The sequence below is a fragment of the Carlito syrichta genome, unplaced genomic scaffold (assembly GCF_000164805.1).
Source record: "Carlito syrichta isolate Samal-C Ts95f unplaced genomic scaffold, Tarsius_syrichta-2.0.1 Scaffold307833, whole genome shotgun sequence".
In the NCBI taxonomy this organism is placed as follows: Eukaryota; Metazoa; Chordata; class Mammalia; order Primates; family Tarsiidae; genus Carlito; species Carlito syrichta.
Window position 1 is genome coordinate 251,556 of NW_007251929.1, and position 21,946 is coordinate 273,501.

The 21,946-nt window shown below is 38.5% G+C and overlaps 1 protein-coding gene and 2 pseudogenes across 1 annotated transcript; 2 read left to right on the plus strand and 1 right to left on the minus strand.

The window, feature by feature from the left end:
* Positions 1–1,448: 1,448 nt before the first annotated feature.
* Positions 1,449–2,398, plus strand: LOC103267038 (annotated as a pseudogene).
* A 2,589-nt stretch (positions 2,399–4,987) lies between these two features.
* Positions 4,988–5,394, plus strand: LOC103267049 (annotated as a pseudogene).
* A 15,007-nt stretch (positions 5,395–20,401) lies between these two features.
* On the minus strand, positions 20,402–21,358 carry LOC103267051 (olfactory receptor 688-like). The gene has a single exon (XM_008064656.1). The coding sequence runs from the start codon at positions 21,356–21,358 to the stop codon at positions 20,402–20,404; it is 957 nt and encodes a 318-aa protein (XP_008062847.1).
* Positions 21,359–21,946: the final 588 nt, after the last annotated feature.

Sequence of the window (21,946 nt, forward strand, 5' to 3'; positions counted from 1 at the left end):
ATTTTCCTTTTCCACTTATGCCAGCTTTTGGTATTTATAAGAATATTAACCTTTTGTCTATTAAATGTTTTATAATTTTTTCTCCTAGAATTTTTATTTATCCTGACTTTATTTTTACATCATTGCATCTTGCAATGCTACTTTCTGTGAAATTTTGCTTTCTTACCTTACTCAGATCTTTCCAACCACTTGAATATTTTCCCATGTTTTCTCCTAAGATCCTCATTTACATTTAAACAATATTTTTATAGTTTTATTTTTTAAATGTACATCTTTAATTTATCTGGAATTTTTTATTTACTGATTGAGATGAAAACTAATTTTATTCTCTTGTAAAAATAACTTAATCCAATGTCTTGATGCCCTAACTAAATAGGTCTTTCTTTTCTCCACTAAGTTGAAATGCTACTTTATCACATTTTGAATTCCAAATATATTTTTATTAGTTTCTGAGATTTCTGTTGTTTTACTAATCCATGCTATTACCATTTTAGAAAGTTATTTGACAGTAGCTATTAAGAATTGTAATTGTTCAAATTAAAACTAGCATTTTTTAGTGTTGCTTTGCCAGGCACTGTTATGCAGTTTACAGAAAGCATTTAATTCTTGCAAAATAAGTATGCATAGTTTAATTTCACAGATCAGGCTAAATTTCTCAGATGTGAACAGTTTGAAAAAAAAATTGCCTTTTGTCAACAATCAGAAAGTCAGAGGCCCAGGGTTTAAATATAGGGAAGCCTTGCCGGAAGATAAATACACACTTAAAAACTGTGAATTGGAAGATCAGCAGGACTTCAACAAATACCAAAGGAAGAAAAGTATGTTTCAAGTTAAGGTTAAAAAAAAGGGGATTGGTTATGAAAGTTGGAAACATCACGTTTTGAGTGGAGAATAGCTGGCACAGATAATCTAATTTACCTTTGTCGGAGTGCCTAAAGTTGACTAAAGCTGGAGAAGGGAGTAATGGTGGGATTGTGGAGGGCTTTGCATGCTTGAGAACTTTGGGCTTTTTAAGTGAATAAATCACTATATAAGGAGCACAAGTGAAAACACAGTAAGATTTTAATTTTGGGCATACCACACAAACTGCAACATAGCTGATGAACGTGAAGGGATTTAGGATGGGTAGCTGGGAGACAGGGAGACCAGATTAGTTTAGGATGCTATTGTAACAGAACAGGTGAATGATGATCAAAGCCTGAGCAAGAGCATGCATGTGAGAAAGGGGAGGTATATATGGGTTTTAGACATTGTTGAGATGTGATCCAAAACCTTTTTACATTTATGTTTGCAATGATAATGTGAGAAGTGAAGGAATAATGCATATTCTCAGTCAAGGTATTAGTGATTGATTCCATGATCTAATGTTCAATTTTTAGCAGAACTTACAACTGGTTCTACTTACTTTCATTTTCTTTAGTCTTCACAGAGAGATTTCAAAAGAAGGCATGTTTGGTGCTAATCTCACCATCTTTCATCCCACTGTGTTCATTCTACTTGGCACCCCAGGACTGGAGCAACACCACTCCTGGCTTTCCATTCCCTTCTGCCTCATGTACATCACTGCGGTCTTGGGAAATGGAGCCCTCATCCTTGTTGTCCTCAGTGAACACACTCTCCATGAACCTATGTATGTCTTCCTATCCATGCTGGCTGGCACCGACATCCTGCTGTCCACCACCACTGTGCCCAAGACCCTGGGTATCTTCTGGTTCCATGCCGGGGAGATAGCCTTTGATGCTTGCGTTACTCAGATGTTTTTCCATTCATGTTGCCTTTGTGGCTGAGTCAGGAATCCTGTTGGTCATGGCATTTGACCGCTATGTGGCCATTTGTACTCCCTTGAGATACACTGCCATCTTAACTCCTATGGCAATTGGAAAAATGACCCTAGCCATCTGGGGACGGAGCATTGGAACCATTTTTCCTATCACATTTCTGCTGAAGAGGCTGCCATACTGCCGGACCAATATCATCCCTCATTCATACTGTGAGCACATTGGGGTAGCCCGATTGGCCTGTGCAGACATCACTGTAAATGTCTGGTATGGCTTCTCAGTACCAATGGCATCAGTTTTGGTAGATGTTGCACTCATTGGTGTTTCCTGTGCTTTGATTCTCCAAGCTGTGTTTAAACTTCCTTCCCAGGATGCCCGGCACAAGGCTCTTAATACCTGTGGTTCTCACATTGAATTTATTCTCCTTCTCTTCATCCCATCCTTTTTTACTTTCTTGACCCACCACTTTGGTAAGAATATCCCTCATCATGTTCATATCCTTCTGGCAAATCTTTATGTGTTAGTTCCCCCCATTGCTTAACCCCATCATTTATGGAGCAAAGACCAAACAAATCAGGGACGGTATGGTTCACATGTTATCTACTATGGGCAAGTCTTGAGACAACTTATGGTTCCTTCATAGTTTTCTCTTATCAATAGGAGAAAATAAAACTTGCTAACCAAGTTCCTAACTTTAGGCACCATAATGTGTTGTAGCAGAAAACACACGGCCTTTGAAATAAAATATATTTGGATTTAAATAATGGCTCCTCTGCTTTCTGACTTTTGAAAATCATGGGAAGGTTCTCATGATTTTGGAAATTTAGTTTTTACCTATAAAAATTATAAAATCTTTGTGAAATTTAAATACTCATACCTATACTCTAAAGTTTTTGTAAGGATTAAATTAAATAGGTAAATTACTTGGCACATTGCCTAGCATTATGTGGGATCTCAATGTTAGCTGTAATTCTAACTTGAAGTTTGTTGCCTAAGGAAGATGTCTTAAATTTGATATACATGAAATTTCTAATAGAGAAGAGAAGTCTCCTCTGCCTTCTTCTGCTTACCTTTCAAGATTGTATCATGACCATCATCATCTCCAAAATCATTGCTGTCATGATCACAAATTATATAATACATATAAAAGAGTGCTTTAAAAAATCACCAAGCAGTTTAACAAAGATTAAGGTTTGTATTGATTACATTTTATATGTAAGGAACTATCACCATTGATATATTTAAGAAATTCCTTTACTCATTCAGGAAATGGGCCAAGTAATACAAATTCAGGCATTATCCATAGAGAACTGAGTGTCTGAGCTGAACACTTGAACAAGGAAACACATTACCTACATGAATAATAGAGAAATGCTTTATCACAAAAATATTCAAATATTGGAAAGATGAGGCAAGTGAATGTTCTATGAATCTGTAATATCCTCTTCTCGATGCCTTTTTCTCTAATCAGAATCAGTTTTAAATTCCATTTGTAAATTATGATGACTTTCAAATTGATATTTTCAGCTCATGAGCATTGGGGAATATGCCTTTCTTGGGGACAGCACAGCCGTCTTATGTTTTCCCTTGAGATGAACACATATATTCAACTATTTCTTGATATTTCCAACTGTATGTCTAGTAGGTATCTCACAATAAACATATCTGTATTAGAAAGGATAGTTTAGGCTATGCCTGCAGTAACAAATCATGTTGATGAATTCACAAAAAAAGTTCATTTTTTATCTCATTTCAATTGCAGTGTTTGTCAGTAGAATCTATTATCCATTTGGTGGCTTTGGAATCCTGGATCCCTTCATCTTGTGATGTTATCAACATACATTTTTTAGAGATTCTAAAGTAGGAAAAGGGAGAGAAGGGTGAAGTACAGCAATTATTAATTGCCTTAGTCTTGAAACAGTTCATCGGTTTTGTTCATATTTTCATTGATGGGCATGTAATCTCATGGCTCCAACTCAACTGCAAGGAAAGCTTGGAAATGTAAGAACATTTATGTATGTGCAGTGAATATTAATTGTCCCTGTTATCAACTGTACTTTTGGTTACTTCATATTTCTTTGCTCCCTTTTCTCAATGTATAGACAACACTCAAATTATTTCTTCAAAGAGACCCTAAAGGCCCATCTAAGAACTCCATCCACCTCCAAGTGTCGATTCAGGTGATATAAAAGAATCTTTTCATCAGATTTGGTTGGGGCTTGTATTGGTCTAAAGACTATAATTTAACAGGAAATGTATCTACTTGTGCTCTCCATTCACTTAAAAAATGCAAGGGCATATAAAAACCAATTGGAAAGGTGAAAAATATGAAACATACAATGGTTACTAATTCATAGGCATTTTGAAATTCCCACCAGGAAGACATTGGGAAGGCTCCATATCTTGGGTTTGAGAGAAGTTTCTTGATTAGACCTTTAGCACGTGGTTTGTTTCCGTGGTTCATGGAAACTTTTCTTCTTTCTTTTCTTACTAGGCCACATTTAAAATGGCCACTGGGGAATATGTCTTTCTTGGGAATGGCACAGCCTTCTCAGTCTACTCCCTGGTGCTAAAAGGTTAAGGACCAAGAGTTACATTAACTCTTGAATAGTCAAATCTTTTTTTATTTGAGCTCTAGGTTTCTTTGGCAATACCATATATGCTTTTTAAAGTCTTAGTGGGTTTCTCATCTATTTGGTTCCACTTTAGTGCCAGTAAACATACCCCCAAATATTTTAAAGACATGATTCTCAAGTTTTCTATTTTCCTTTCATCACTTTCATGTACATCTCTCTGGAGTCTTTAATGGGAAGATCTTACCTTTAATTTGATCTTTGCTGTCAGTTGCTTTATCCATCTGAGGTGCTTATCACACGCATAACATGATCTTTATCTTTGAGCACTTACCTGAGTAAATTTACTGGGAGAATTTTGCCTGAAGCTTTACAAAATCATCTCTTTTTGTTTGGAGTTTAGAAGCAATTCTTTTTTTCCATCTTTACAAAGTTCTGAAATTCTTTTTTTTGTTTTTGTTTTTGTTTCTAAAAGCCTTCTGTGGTAGGCAGAATAATACCCTCTCCTCCCACGGAAGATATCTATATCCTAATCTGTGGAACATGGGTCTATGTTAGGTTATATGGCCAAAGAGAATTATGATTGTAGAAGGAAACACTGTCTCTTAGTCTCCGGAATTTAGACGAGAGGCAAGCATGCCTGGTCGCCAGCAACAGGGCAGCAAAGTGCGGGCAAAGGCGAAGTCGTCTGCAGTTCCTGGGGAGTCTGAGCTTACAGACAGCTGCTCGAGGGCAACCACGCGGTGGTGGCGCTGGAGTACCTGACCGCGGAGATCTTGGAGTTGGCTGGCAACGCGGCCCGTGGCAAGACAAGGCTAATTCCTCGGCACCTACACTTGGCCCTTCGCAACGACGAAGAGCTAAGTCAGCTGCTGGGGAAAGTGACCACCACCCAGGGCGGCGTCCTGCCCAACATCCAGGCCGTGCTGCTGCCCAAGAAGACGGAGAGTCAGAAGGCGAAGAGCAAGTGGCCCCGACGCCACCATAGGGGACCTGGCTTCCCAGGCCAGGCGCTTTTCATAGCCTTCTCGCAGTGGTTTTGAAAGTGCTGCATGTTACGGTTGACTGGTGCGATCTAGCTGGGGAGGTGGGCTCCGAGGGTCCTGTCGGGGTTCGGAGCTAATAAAGTCGGCGAAAATCGTAAAAAAAAAAAAAAAAAAAAAGAGAAGGAGTTAAGAGTGTTAATCATCAGACTTTATTTATTTTGTTTTTTGAGTTGGAGTCTCACTCCCTCGCCCAGGCTGGAGCACAGTGGCACGCTCCCAGCCATCGCAGCCTCGACCTGCTGGGCTCTGGCGATTCTTCCGCCTCAGCCTCCCAAGCAGCCGGAACTAGAGGCGTGCTACCGAGCCCGGCTAATTTTTGATTTATTGTAGAGACGAGCTCTCGCCAAGTTGCCCAAACTGGTCTCGTACCCTCGGGCTCCCAAAGTGCTGGGTTTACAGGCTGAGCCACCGAGCCCGGCCCACCAGACTTTAATAAAGGGATATTAGCTTAGATTCTGAGAGTAGGGTCAATTTAATCACAAGGGTCCTTATAAATGAAAGAGGGAGGCAGAAGAGTCAATATTGGAATGATGTGATTGGTCAAGACTCAACTGGGCCAGGCGTGGTGGCTCAGCCTGTAACCCCAGCACTTTGGGAAGCCAAGACAGTGGATTGCCTGAGCCCGTGGGTTGGAGACCAGACCAGGCAACTTGCCGAGACCTGGTCTTTACAATTAAAAAAACAACAACAACAAAGCTGGGCGTGGTAGTGCGCGCCTGTAGTTCCGGCTATTTGGAAGACTGAAGCGGAAGGATGGCTGGAGCCCAGCGGGTTGAAGCTGGGGTGACTGTGAGTGTGCCACTGCACTCTAGCCTGGGCGACCGGATAAGACTCTAACTCAAAAAAACAACAAACAAAAAAACTCAACTGGTCATTGACAGTTTTGAAGATGGAATGGGGCCATGAGCTAAGAATTGTAGGCCAGCCTCTGAAGTTGGAAAAGGCAAGAAAGCAGATTCCCCCAGAACCTTCAGAAAGGAGTGCAGCTCTGCTGACACTTTGATTTTTAACCTTGTGAAACCCATTTCAGACTTTTGACCTCCAGAACGGGAAGAAAATGAATTTGTTCTTTTAAGCCACTAGGTTTGTAGTAATTTGTTGCAGCAGCAATAGTAAACTAATACACTCTCCATTCCTATGCTTTTCTTCTTGCAAAGTGGCCAATTATTTCTATTTTTTTCTTTTCAATTCTTTCAATTTGACTACCTTGCTAAATATAGCTGACACGTAGTACCAACACTGTATTTTCCAGTATCTCTTCTGCTAGAGCTACAAGGCTGCAGGTGTACCAACTATTTTTGCATTGCATAGCACCGATCACTATCTTTTAAATGTCTGTTATCAGATTCTTTTCTACCAGGCTTCTATTAAAATTCTGCACCCATCTTGTTATTCTCTTATTTCAGAGTTACTGAGTTAGGGTGGAGAACTCATAGTCCACTGCCAATCATATTCTCATTGGTATAAATCAGTCACATGATCTCCAGCAGTCAACTGGGCTATGATGCGGTAACACATAAGAAAAATTGAACCTTCCATAGGATAAGGCTGCTCCTGAGAAGTAGCTAACAAGATAGAGACTACTCTGTCACCTAGGATGGAGTGCAGTGGCATGACTACTGCTCACTGAGGCCTCAACCTTCTGGGCTCAGGAGATCCTTCTGCTCTCTATTCTTCCCTGACTGGGGCTCTGAATTTGTTCTATTTTTAAGCAGGGCTGTGGGTGGAAAGCTTTACTGTCTCTTGTAATTTTGAGAGTCGAATAAGGTGGAGGATGGGGAGCTAGGTCATCATTAATAAAACAAACAACAACAGATGCTGGCAAGGATGAGGAGAAAAGGGAATGTTTCTGCACTGTTGGTGGGGATGCAAACTAATTCAACCTCTATGGAAAACAGTGTAGCGATTTCTTTTTTTTTTGAGTTGGAGTCTCACTCTGTCGCCCAGACTGGAGTGCAGTGGCCGCTCCTGGCCACCGCAGCCTCCACCTGCTGGGCTCCAGCGATCCTTCTGCCTCAGCCTTCCAAGTAACTGGAACTACAGGCGCACGCTACCACGCCCGACTAATTTTTGATTTATTGTAGAGAGGAGGTCTCACCAAGTTGCCCAGGTGGGTCTCGAACCCACGGGCTCAGGCAATCCACTCACCTCAGCTTCCCAAAGGCACGGGATTATAGGCTGAGCCACCAAGCCTGGCTAGTGTAGCGATTTCTAAAAGAACTAGAAATTGACCTTCCATACGACCCAGCAATCCCCCTACTGTGAATATACCTGGAGGAACTCAAATCATTCTGCAAAATGATACCTGCACACACATGTTTATTGCTATTCACAATAGCAAAAACATGGAACCAACTGTGCTGCCCGTTGAAACTGGACAGGAAAAAAAATGTGGTACATATACACGATGGAATATTACACAGCCATATATTACACAACCATATGGACTTTGCAGCAACTTGGATGGATTTAGAATCTATACTACTCAGTGATCTATCACAGAAACAAAGAGCAGAGTATCATGTGTTCACACTCATAAGCCAACCCTGAGAATTTACCATAATACTGTAAAAAAGGAATTGGCAATAGTAGGATACTGCTGGAGTGTGGGCGAGGACACAATATCAATACATGTACCTGACCTCAAACCAGGCAAAGTGGGGACCAAAGGGAGGTCCAAACTTTACCTGTATGATGTCTACTTGTATACCTAATCCTGAAAAGGCAAGAAAGCAGATTCTCCCAGAGCCTTCAGAAAGGAGCAGCTCTGCTGACACTTTGATTTTAGCTCTGTGAAACCCATTTCAGACTTCTGACCTCCACATCTTTAAAAAAAAAAAAAAAAGACTTTGACTGTTTGGGCTCTTTTTTGGTTCCATTTAAATTTTAAGATTTTTTTTCTATTTCTGTGAAGAGCAAAGTTGGTTTTTGACGAGGATTGCATTGGATTGAATCTGTAGATTGCTTTGGGAAGTATAGCCATTTAACAATATTGATTCTTCTAATTCATGAACATGGGATGTTCTTCCATTCTTTATGTTTTCTATAATTTTTTTCATTGGTGTTTTGTATTTATTCTTGTAGAGATCTTTCACCTTCTTAGTTAGGTGAAATTCTTTATTATTATTATTATTTTGTGGCTAGTCTGAATGGAATTGAGTTCTTTCTCTTTTTTTTTGTATTTGAAAAAGATTTTATTTTCTTTTCCAAATTGTAGTCCTTCTCCAAGAAACCACAGTAGTTATGTGCCTCAGGAAGAATGCAATATGTGTACTATTTCCAAATTTGTTTAAAGCAAATAAACTGTTCACCATATTCTTAGGTTTATATATTCTTAGGTTTCTGTTAAGGAATTTGAAGATTTTCCAAACTCTTAATTTAATTCTGAATTTAAACATTCTCTCTTCAACTCTCACCTTCTTGCGATAGTTATTTTGCTTATAGTGCACAATAGTGGAAGTAGGTATAATATTTAGAAGAGTAAATATATTTATTTTCTCAGTCATGATGAAGTCAATTTTATTTTTCAGTAATTCTGTCCTTTAGAATTTTTTTCCTCTATTTTTATTTTATTATTTTTTAAAGATATGGGGTACAATTCAGGGTTAGGTATACAAACGTTAATTATGCAGGGACCCTTTTTGATGAGGTGTGCCTCTCCCTCCCCTAGCACTTTCCCTCAGCTGCCAGTTTCCATCCCCTTCCCTGACAGTTTCCCACTACTGCCAATCCCTTTCTTATAGTATTATGATAACTGTTCAAGATCCGCTTATGGAATTGAGTTCCTGATTTGGTTCTTGTATTGATCATTGTTAGTGTATAGAAATGCTATACATTTTTGTACACTAATTTTGTATCCTGAGACTTTGATGAAAGTCTAGGAGCTTCTTGGAGGAGTCTTTAGGGTTTTCTAGGTATACAATCATGTCAGGGTTGGTTTTTTTTTAAATTTCTGCAAAAAAAACATTGTGATTTTGATAGGAATTGCATTAACTGTGTAGATTGCTTTGTGTAGTTTGACGTCTCAATAATTTTGTGTTTCAATTCATAAACATAGAATTATTTCCATTTAGTTACATCTTAGTTTATTTCAGTAATGTTTTATAATTTTCCTTTGTATGATTTTTTTTATCTCCTCAACTAAGTTAATTTCTAAGTATTTTATTCTTTTTGATGCTATTTAAAAGGATTTTTTTCTTAATTTCTTTTTTAAAATTTAATTTTATTTTAAAGATGTGTGGTACAATTCAGGGTTAGGTATTCTTAATTTATTTTTCAGATCGTTCATTGTTTGTGGATAAAAATACAACTGATTTTTTTGTGTTGATGGTATCCTGCTACTTTGCTGAATTTATTTTTTAGCTATAACAATTTTTGTGTGTGGCATGTTTAGGGTTTTCTGCATGTAAGATCATATCATCTCCAAAGATGATTTTACTTCTTCCTTTCTAATTGAAATGGCTTTTTTTTTTTTTTTTTACCTTGTCTAATTTCTCTGGATAAAACTTTCAGTACTATGTTGAATAGAAGTGGAGAAAGTGAGCTTCCTTGCTTGTTTGATCTTACAGTATGTTTCTAATATTTCACCATTGATGTTTACTGAGGGAGTTTTTTTATTTAAAAGTAGGGTCTCAATCTGTCTCCAAGGCTGGAGTGTAGTGGTGCAGTCATAGTTCACTGCATCCTCAAACTCTTGGGCTCAAGAGATCCTCCTGTTTCAGCCTTCCAAGTAGTTGGGACTACAGGTGTGCACCATCACACTTGCCTAAGGATCTAAGACAGGATCTTCTTATGTTTTCCAGGCTGGTCTTGAACTCCTGGCCTCAAGTGAGTCTCCTGCCTTGGTCTTCCAAAGTGCTGGTATTACAAGTGCGAACAACTGTGGCCTGCTCACTTGTCAGTTTTTCACATATGGCTTTCTATTCCTAGTTATTAAATTAAATTAAATTAAATTAATTAATTGATTAATTAATTAATTTTAATTTTTTTTTGAGTTGGAGTCTCACTCTGTCACCCAGACTGGCATGCAGTGGCCACTCCCGGCCACCGCAGCCTCGACCCACTGGGCTCTGGCGATCCTTCCGCCTCAGCCTTCCAAGTAGCTGGAACTACAGGTGCGCTACCACGCCCATCTAATTTTTTGATTTATTGTAGAGATGAGGTCTTGCCTGTCCAGGCGAGTCTCGAACCTCAGCCTCCCAAAGGCGCAGGATTACAGGCTGAGTCACCGAGCCCAGCTTAGTTGAGTTTTTTTTAAATCACAAAAGAGAGTTAAAGTTTTCTGCATCAGTTGAGATTATTATTTTTTCTTCATTCTGTAATTTGTTTTATTTTATTATTTGATAATTATATGTTAAACTATTTTTTGTTTCCTGGTAATACATCACACTTAGGGTGTATAATCCTTTTAGTATGTATGCTGCTGAGTTTGGCTTGCTAGTAATTTGTTGAAGATTTTTTGCATCAACATTCATAAGGGATATTGGTCTGTAGTTTTCTTTTCTTATATAATGTGTTTGTCTGCTTGGGTGTCAGGCTAATGCTGGTCTTGTAAAATGAATTTGGAACTATTTCCTCCTTTTCAATTTTTTTGGGAATTTGAGAAAAATTGATGGTAGTTATTTAAATGTTTGGTGAGTTAACCAGTGAAGCCAACATGTTTTACAGGGCAGGGATAATGGTGCATCTGGGAATGCCTTAATTTCTCTTTCACCTTTGAAGTACATTTTGCTGGGCATAGGATTTTTGGTTGACAGCTCCCCCCCCCCACTTTGAATATATTGGCCCAATGCTTTCTAGCCTCCAATGTTTCTGATTCGAAGTCTGCTGATAATTTTATTTAGATCACTTTAATGTTATGAGTTGCTCCTTTCTTGCTGCTTTCTAGATCTCTCATTATCTTTGGTTTTAGAAAGTTTGCTTATGGTATGTCTTGGTGTTGGTCTCCAGGGGTTCATCTTATTTGGAATTTATGGAACTTCTTTGCTCTGCAGAAGATTTTTAGTTTGGTGCAATTTTATTTATTTATTTTTGCTTTTGTAGTCTGGGATTTTGGTATGATATTCAAATAATTATTGCCAAGGCTATGTCAAGGAGCTTTCCACCTAATTCATAGAAGTTTTATGGCTTCAGGTGTTACATTTAGGTATTTTATCCATTTTGAGTTGATCTGAGTGTGGTGTAAAATAAGGTTTCACTTTCATTCTTTTGTACTTGAAATACAAAATGGTGCAGTTTTCTCAGCACTATTTATTAAAGAAACTATCCTTTCCCATTGTGTGTAGAAGGGTTGTGAAGAGAAAAGAATTTCATGTGTGGTCAAGCAGGCTAAAATAGAATGAATTTGTTATAAGAATTTTGAAAATGAGCCTTAGTAAAAGCTAACTGATGCAAAATTAGAATCTGGTCTTTTCTTAAATACACATATGTGCCCATGCAGACACATGTGCGTGCGCACGCGCGCACACACACACACACACACACACAAATCTCCAGGGTTTTCTTGGAGTGTTTATAAGAGACTATAAAAAGTTTTCTTTACCCTTTAACTGATCTGCCTAAGAAAAAAATAAAGAAGAAATTCAGTGTTTTACCAAGATGTTTTCTTATGCATTATGTTTTCTTTTATTAGATCTTCTGATTGCTTAAAAAATTGAGTCTTCCTAAGACTGAAAGAGCTTTCTTTTTTTTGCACTATGCAACTTTTCTGTATTTGTCTTTAATTGTTTCATAATGACAGATAATTCCTTCTAATCCTGTTTCAAATCTTTTGGCAGTTTTGACAAACCTTCTAAAATCTAATTTTAAATTAAGTATTCACACCTCAATTGATTTGATATATTAAAATATATAGGAAGCATTATTAAATAAGAAATTATATTTAGCTTTCTTTGCATGGATGTGTTATTAATATCTGTTCCAAAACAATGAAATTCCTAGAAATCTGATGTCTTGGTATAATGCTATTCATCATAACTTTGATTGTGTTCAAATGTTGTATGCCAAAACATATTAAAAAAAAAAAAGTGTGATGTCCACTTGTATACCTAATCCTTTATTGTACCCCACAACTTTAAAATAAAATGTTAAAAAAAAGTTGTATGCCACAAAAATACTCAAATCTCTTTGTCAATTGTGTTACTATCATAATGAGTTCTCGTCAGATCTTTAACCATGACCATTTTAAGTCTTGTTTACTTAAAATGACAGTTAATTGCTTTATTCTGATACTTTTCTGAAAGTTTTATCTTTTTATTTTTGTAAGCAACTATAATCCTAAAGTGCTTTATTTTCAAGAAGACTCATGGAAATAACTCTGACTAGAACAGGGTCCTGAAGACATTCAGCTCATATCATTGGACCGAGTAAGAATTTCCAGAACTCTAATGTGGAAACTGATGGCTTCATGAAACTGATAACCAAGATCAAGCAGAATGATAATTAATTGCATTTGGAATTTTACTGATTCTTTTAATGTTTTGTTTTCCAGATGTAAGGAAACTTTTTCTTTTAAGCTATTTATAGCTTATAGCAATTTGGTAAAGTATAGTTTTGTAAACCAAATTTGAAACATTGATGTTTTCCCAAGCTGATCTTTCCAGAATTTGGACGCTACTCACAAGTAGTCTTATTTTTATGATAATATAGTTATTTGTATAACTTTAATAAAATCTTCTCTCCTTACAAGGTACACAACTGAAAATATTGGTTATTTTACCAATGCTTTGACTGGGACGTCATAATTTGGGAATGTATATAGAATGAATCTATAGGTACTGCAGGCAAAGTCTGAAGTCTTCCTTGGTTTGGCTTCTTATCCATGGGGTTTTTAAAAGTGCAATTTAAGATTACTAAAATTCCAGCAAAGCAAACTTAAAAAAAAGCTCATGTGGCCGGTCACGAGTTTTGTCGTGCTTACATAAATAATCAGGCCAAGTTTGATGAGATTAAACTTGTCTTACAAATAAAGTAGTCTAACGATCTTTGATAGAAATGGGTGTGATTTTAGAAAGAACAATTATGTTTTTGAAGAAAAACTATAGTACATCTATAATTAGATTGCAGCCCTGTTCATTGATTTTGAGTTCTTATTTTCTACCTGAGACTATTCTGGATCCTGAGTTCTAATTTTATCCATTATCTGGCTACAACTCTCCAACTAAGAATAAAAATTGCTCCATTCTTGAAGCCCTGTAAGCTGAAGCTGGACAACTAGATGTAAATTTCAAGGAAAAAAATGTGGGCTACTCAGTAAGACCACCAAAATGCCTAATTCCATAACCAGAAATGTTTAAACTGCAAATTGGTATAGGAAGTTGATAACTTCATTCTGTGAATAGCTTTTCCCAAGACATCAGGACAAGGCTTCCTATGTAATGAGAGTCTTACCCTCTTTTACTTCTTCTTCTTCTTCTTTTTTTTTTTAAGAGACAGGGTCTTGCTCTGTCGTCCAGGCTGGAGTGTAGTGGTGTCATTATAGCTCACTGTAGCCTTGAATTCATAGGCTCAGAAAATTCTCTCAACTCAGTCTCCTGACAAGCTGGGGATACAGGGGTATGCCACTCTATCTGGCTAATTTAAAAAAAAAAAAGTTGTAGAGACAGGTGGTTATCCAGGCTAGTCTTGAACTCTTGGCCTCAAGCAATCCTCACACCTCAGTCCCTAAAAGTGCTGGGATTACAGGCATGAGCCACTTGACCCTTCCTTACTCTTTTTTTTCTCGCTTATGCCTACTTCTTTCACAAATAATACTGTAGTTAGAATTTCACAATCAGTAGCTTCTATGGGTAACATGACACAATGTTAAATCTATCATGCTAAATCCAGATCTTTACATGACCTCAGAGAGTTTTTAGTTTACCCAGTGACTAACTTTGGCAACAACCCTAACAGAACTGTTCATTCAAATTATACTAGTGTTCTCTATTATAGAGTCAGACTTCGAAATTCACATTGTCTCACTCTCTTCTTTTATTTAACCTAGTTATGGGATACTAGGTAATAGAATTGCTATCTATTAGCAGAACAAGGGGGAATCTGTGCAGATGGTAATACATTTTGTTGAACATGGATAAATACATTGGATATTGCAGAAATTAAATTGCAAAAAATTAATGAACAGGCTAGTTGGTTAAAGTAGGTAGATTCCTCACTGGTTGATTCTTTGATCTTTTCAATTTTAACTGATTTTGTTCATGGGAACACTGGCCAAGGGACGTTTTCAAACTTTTGATATTATTCCCCTTAAAGTCATGAAAGTACTAGTAGTAGTCTTCCTGGTACACTGTAGCATCTTAAAAACTCATAAATATCTACATGCAGCCATCTGCTGAATGCTAAATGTCTCTCTCTGGCTAGAATGGCAAACTCCAGACAATGCACATATGGTACCAAAGACATTGTAACTTATAAATGACGTGTTGAGACTGAAATCCCAAATGATGGTGACTGAGAATAAGTTTTGGGCATACTCTTACCTCGGGAGAAATGGTTATAAAAAGTTTATGGGAGGGCATTGTTTTGGACTAGCCTCCTGTACCAGGCTCTAGCACACCAGATCTAACCAGAATAGAGTTAGTCATGCTAAGTGCCAGGTCATCAAACTGAACTTTGAGATGGGCCAGTTTTCCAAAACAAAAGCTTTCAGTCAGCTTGAATCAGTGTATTAAGAAGACTCCTCTTTTTTTTTTTGACCCTATAAGGAAAGCAACTTTGAAATGACCAGTCTGCTTTTTGTTCTCTGTTTCTGCTTTCATCAGCTCTTTTCTGCCTATAAAGCTGAAAGATTGCTCCATTCTTGAAGCCCTGTAAACTTGGCTCTTCAGAACACTCATTCTGTTTTATGGAATGAGGTATTGCCTGATTTTAATATCATAAATAAAGGCCAATTATATCTTTACTTAAATTTGTTGTAGCTTTGTTTTTTTTACACTGCATTCAGTCAGTATTTCTAGTGGATGAAATTGCACGTAAGCAAATGTGAAGTTTAATTAGGCTCAAATTGTTTCCTAATGTATCAATAGTGTTGTAACATATTTGTGTGTTCACAATAAGTGACACAACAGAAATGGATATATGCCCTCTTTTCTCTTTCGAGGGTCTTTTTCTTTCTCCTGTATCATGCTACTTGGTATCTGAATATTCTAAGGAATACCAACTTCAAAAAATATCTAGATTCCCCATACTTCTTCTTCGATCTTTCTATGGCATTTCTAGTCTCACCCCTATATCCCTAAGGTCTGCCTTTCACTGTCCCATTCTTTTGTAAGAAACATCATTGTGTATTGTCTGCACTTCCTTATCTTTTAAATGCATAACTAGTCATCTACAATCTGCTCTATTACTATGTTGAAACTGTTCTTTCTAATGACCTCCATACTCCCAAATTGAATGAGCATTGTTTTAGTCTCATTAGGAAACAGGTAACCCATTCAAATTTGAGTAATTTTTTGAGGAGGATATACATACAAACATATTTATAAACGTATAGTCAGTAAAAGATCCTAGGTGATAGACTGAAATTACTCAGGGCTAGTAACAGTACTTGTCATTACTCCTATACATGAGGGGATGAGTGATTGGAATTCTGAGTTGGAGAGCTGACATAGAGAAGGTCACCTTGAGAGGAGCTGTTCTGGTTAATGATGTTGAATTTATTCTATCTCTTCAGGCATGATTTTGCTCAAATATCTGTTGGATTTGGTATGAAAGAATCACATTGGACAGGAAAGTAAATATAAGTTCATTTTATTTGGATACTATTGCCATCAATAGGGAAGACAGAAGAGACCAAGTCTGGAAACTGCTCTGCTAAAACAAAAGGTGTGGAGTGGGGGACAGTGAGGTTAAGCACTGGGGTGAGCTAGTGGAAAAGTACTGGATGAATTTAGTGGGAATGTTGATTGATGGAATGTGTCGAGTACATTGAGTTATACAGAAGTTTGCAAATGTTTTTCCCTGTGATTAGACCATCTGTGTTTGCTAATTGGTGCCTACTGAAGTTAGTCTCCTACCTTCCCACAGATAGTGGCAAATTTGGGTGCTATCTCCTTTCAGTGTTTACATTTCAAGAGATGTTTGCCAGGCCCTTGAGAAAGACATTTTCTGGATTATAAAGTGGATAAGGGGTTAGTAGAAGAATTATATATATTTCAAAGGAAAAGAGAAAGAATTAGCAAGTTTTCTGAAATAAATGCTTTAAGAAAAGGTAAGTCAGAGGCCCATAGTTAGGAAGAAACACATCTAATGTTTAGTCAAACTGAGGGCAATGTTTAGGTCATCTTGTTTATTGGTTGTGTGCTTGTTTTTCTTTCTAGTAGGCAATCATGGAATGCTGCTGTCTTTGATGCAACTTGTTGTAGGGACGTATGGGAAATGCAAATAGCTTAATTTATGTTTGAGTTTGTTCCACATGCCTTATGGGGCATGATGATTTGTAGTCATTTGGGTTACTGTTCTGTTTTCGGACTCCATCTCCAATATTCTGGGAGTACCCACCCCTGTGCTTGACTTTGGACCACTTGGTCCAAGAGTATATGTACAGAAGGTTAGGTCTGCCTGGTTATTTCTACTGTGCCATCCCATTAATCACCAGATTTTCTCAGGGCCCCCTGCTTCTCTTAGTATTAAACATTTCTGAGTTTGAATCAACATTATTTTTGTGGCAGTTCTCATGCACCTTCACATTTTGAGCTTTCCTTTTTTTTCATTTCTTTCATTTTTTTTTTTTTTGTTTTTTGAGTTAGAGTCTCACTCTGCCGCCCAGGCTGGAGTGCAGTGACACACTCACGGCCACCCCAGCATCGACCTGCTGGGCTCCAGTGATCCTGCAGCCTCAGCCTTCCAAGTAGCCAGAACTACAGGAGTGTACTACCACGCCTGGCTAATTCTTTAAAATTTATTTATTGTAGAGACGAGGTTTTGCCAAGTTGCGCAGTCTGGTCTAGAGTCCATGGGCTCAGGCAATCCACTTGCCTCGGCCTCCCAAAGTGCTGGGGTTACAGGCTGAGCCACCGAGTGTGGTCTCCTTCTTTTTCATAATCCCATCAAAATTGCCTTTCATCTTTTGGAGAGTCTTCATATTTTCTGTTTCATGAATGATTCTGCATTTGCGTTGCAGCATGTTATTGTACAGGAAAATAAAACATCTCAGGACCTTCAAACTCCTTATGCAGAAGGGAAGGTTAAGCCTGGAGGCTGAGTCATGTAACTCCCTCTTCCAAATGAATACCTTTTTACTAGTGTTATACATCAGTCAGATCCCCACAGAAAGATAAATGACCTCAGGTATCTACAAAAGATTGCTCCCACAGATCATTTATAAAAAATTTTTTTTGCCGGCCTCCCATAAACAAGGGCATGCCAATTGTAACTTTAGGTCTACAATTTAAGTCTAGTTTCTAAAAGTAAAGTCTGTTCAATTCCAAATTGTAATGTTGATTACAAGCTTATCTTCCTAGGTGCAGAAGAAAGGAGACCTATCTGTCATTCCTTCACCTTCCCAGAGATATCTACATAAACGACTCTTCCTCTATTCCCCTTTTCTCTTCAAATATTCACCTTATCTTATGTAAAATGTGAATTTACTGGGTATTTTCTAAAGTCTTATAGGAATATAACCCTTCGCCTTACCATCTACCTGCCTCTCTTCCTACATGCCTTCCCCCCTTTTTAAGGAAATGTATAAACACTAAACCTCCTGAAATTCTCTTCAGAAAAACAGCCACATATATGTCTGTTACTCGTGTTTCTCCCGCATGTGCCCTAAAGTTGGCTTAATACACCTTTTTGGTTGTCAAGGCATTTCTAGAAGTGAAAATCTCCTAGATTAGAAAAAATTGCAGTATTCTTTTCTGGAATCTTACTTTTTTTTTCTTTCTGAAATGACAAAAGATCTCAAGTACTTAGTCCAAACACTATATAGAAAGAAAAAGAGGAAATTTTATCCATTCATTAGTGTGCTACTGATTTCTAGCTATCAATGCTTCTGTCCTTGATATATGGGATCACTGCTAAAAACAGGTGAAACACATGGTCCAATTCTATCTTGTCCATAGATATAATAATGTTCTTGCTATCTCTGTATTAGAGGGAAGATGCTTCAAGTGCTAAAGTTTTAATGGCCTAAGGTTTTCATACTCAGACTTTCAAATTTACTGGCACAAGCTAGGCTTCTGTTTTCCAAGTTTTCTGTAATACCATGTGTTTGGGTTGTGACAGTCTTCCAACCTTACCTATGTGTCATCCTGGAGACAGTATTCCACCCTTTGCTGATCCATATTGTGGTGTTGAAATAAATTTTAAAAAACTTTTTTTTGAGTTAGAGTCTCTGCCGCCCAGGCTGGAGTGCAGTGGCATACTCAAGGCCACCCCAGCGTCGACCTGCTGGGCTCTGGCAATCCTTCTGCCTCAGCCTTCCAAGTAGCCGGAACTACAGGTGCGCATTACCACGCCTGGCTAATTTTTTATTTATTGTAGATATGAAGTCTCGCCAAGTTGTCTGGGCTGGTCTCGAACCCGCAGGCTCAGGCAATCCACTCGCCTTGACCTCCCAAAGTGCTGGGTTTACAGGCTGAGCCACCAAGCCTGGCCAAAAAATTTTTTTACTAACTTTTCTTTCTCTTTGTCACTAAACATATGTCATTTTTTCTTATGGACAAAGTTCCCCTTCAAAGACATTTACTGTCTTTTATACTGCCAACTAACTATAAGACTTCATTGGGATTTTCTTAATTCATTACATATGTTCAATTGGGTGTTGCCTGTTTGAAAAAAAAGTGGCTGGAATATTCCTTTTAGGGTTCTAGTGCAAATGAACTCAAGAGTTAGTGAAGAGTTTGTGAAGTGACAGAATAATTTTTGTCAAATTCTTTTTAAAAGTTTGTTTTGTTTTTATTTTATTTTCAGGGAGTACTCAAGCATGTTCATTGCATGGGCATATTGTGTAGTGGTGGGGATTGGGTCTTAGTTGGTCCATTCCCAGGATAGTGAACGTTGTACCCCTATAGATAGTTTCCGAACCCTAGCCCTCCTCTTCCCTTGTTGGTGTCCCTGGTGTCTATTTTTTCCATCTTTGTGACCATTTAGCTCCCACACATAAGTGAGAATATATGGTATTTGGTTTTTTGTTTCTCAGTAAGGATCTCCAGCTCCATTCATGTTGCTGCAAATTATTTATTTATTTATTTATTTTTTGAGTTGGTGTCTCACTCTGTCACCCAGACAGGAGTGCAGTGGCACACTCCTGGCCACTGCAGCCTCGACCTGCTGGGCTCCAGCGATACTTCCGCCTCAGCCTTCCAAGTAGCTGGAACTACAGACACGCAACCATGCCCGGCTAATTTTTGATTTATTGTAGAGATGAGGTCTCACCAAGTTGCCTGGGGATGTCTCGAACCCGAGGCACTGGGATTACAGGCTGAGCCACCAAGACCGGCCTGCTGCAAATTATTGAATTACATTTGTATAATGAGGCAGGTCCTCTAGAATGACTCTAGATAATTTTAAGTTTACTGTCTTTACCATTAGGCAGGAAAATTGTGGCCAGCTTTAAAATGGAATTTTCTTTTATTAAAAAAGAAATGATAGCTATTCTCCTTGTTTTTTCATCCTAATTTGAATTTGAAAAAATTAGTAGTGGGATTGAATAGAGAGAAAAAGTTAAGATCAGGGACTCTGAAACCTGGCTGCTTCCGCTCAAACCTCATGCTGCAACTTCCTATGTGACCTTGGGCAAGTTTCTCAACTCAGTTTCCTCATCTGTGAAATGTATAAATAACAATCTTGCTTGCTTCATAGAGTAATTACAGAAATCAATAGATTTAATATGTGTGAAATGCTTTGAGTGGTGCCTCTCAATACTACATGCTATAAAAATAGGTGAATTAATTTCAATTGATGTTTTCAGCAATTGGGAGAGATGGAATTTTAATGAAGGAATGTAGGGCTCCAAAGCCTGTGCTTTTTCTGCAGTTACGCTTATAATATTTTTCCATTTAAAGTTTGCTTACTTCCTGGACACATGCTCAAGCAGCTTTTCAAAGCTCATTCTCAGCTCCTGTGTCCTAAGGGCATATACCATGGGGTTAAGAGCTGGGGGGATGACAATATGCAGCACATTGAGGAAAACCGGGATAAGGGGAATCCTTCTTCCTGCCAGGTGAGTAACAGAGACTACAATAATAGCTGTGTAGAAAAAGAGAATGAGGATGAGGTGGGAGCTGCAGGTACTCAGGGCCTTAGATGTTGCTTCAGCAGAGTTCAACCTCAGCACTGAGCAAATAATCAAAGCATAAGAAGCAAAGACAAGGCCCATATCACTCCCAACCACAACCCAGACCAAGGCCAACTGGTAAAATCTGTTAATGGTAATGTCATCACAGGCCAGACTGGTGACCCCCAAGTTAGAGCACAGGCAGTGGTTAATCTCATTCCTGGAGCAGTAGTGTCTCTGGGTGGCCAGTACAGGGACTGGGATGGTCAATAGGCCATTCCTGAGCACCATGGACAGTGTAGCTTTGACCACTAAAGCTTCAGTGACTATGGAAGGATACCGAAGGGGATAACAAATGGCTACATATCTATCTACTGCCATACATAGGAAGATGCCCGACTCCATGCACATGAAAAAGTGAATGGCATAGATCTGAGCAAAACACTCAGGGAGGCTGATGGCCTTGGCATCAAACCAGAAGATGGCCAGGATCTTGGGCATAATGGTGGTGGCCAGGCCGATATCCACTATTGCCAATATGCCCAGTAAGTGATACATGGGCTCATGTAGCATGGTATCATGTTGAATGGTGATCATGATGAGAAGATTGGCACCAAGAGCTAAGAGGTAGAGCAGAGCCAGGGGCAGGGAGAGCCAGTGCTGCCACTCATGAATGCCAGGGAATCCCATAAGAATGAACTCAGTTACTTGAAATCCTGAGCTATTGATTATATTCAAGTCAATATCCATATCATGAGATGTCTTGTTCTCAGCATCTGTGAATTAAGGGATAACAAATTAAGACAGTGCTTAGTTCAGTTGAGGGCTAAAATTTCTATAGAGGAATAAGGCTAACCTACAATTACTTGATCCTTTTTTTTTTTTTTTGAGTCGGAGTCTCACTCTGTCGCCCAGACTGGAGTGCAGTGGCTGCTCCTGGTCACTACAGCCTCGCCCTGCTGGACTCCAGGGATCCTCCCACCTCAGCCTTCCAAGTAGCTGGAACTACAGGAGCGTGCTACCATGCCCGGCTAATTTATTTATTTATTTATTGTAGAGATGAGGTCTCGCCAAGTTGCCCAGGCGGGTCTCGAACACGCGAGCTCAGGCAATCCACTCACCTCAGCCTCCCAAAGCGCGGGATTACAGGCTGAGCCACCGAGCCCGGAAACTTGATCCTTTTTTAACAAAATGCGTACGCTACCCCATTTAGACCCTTGCAAAAATTTCAGATAAGAACAGAAGGGCACAAATAGATTCAATGATAATGATTTTAGTAGAATATTTGGCAGAATACAAGTGAAGATTTACTAGCTTTATTTTCCTGAAATTCTGAAT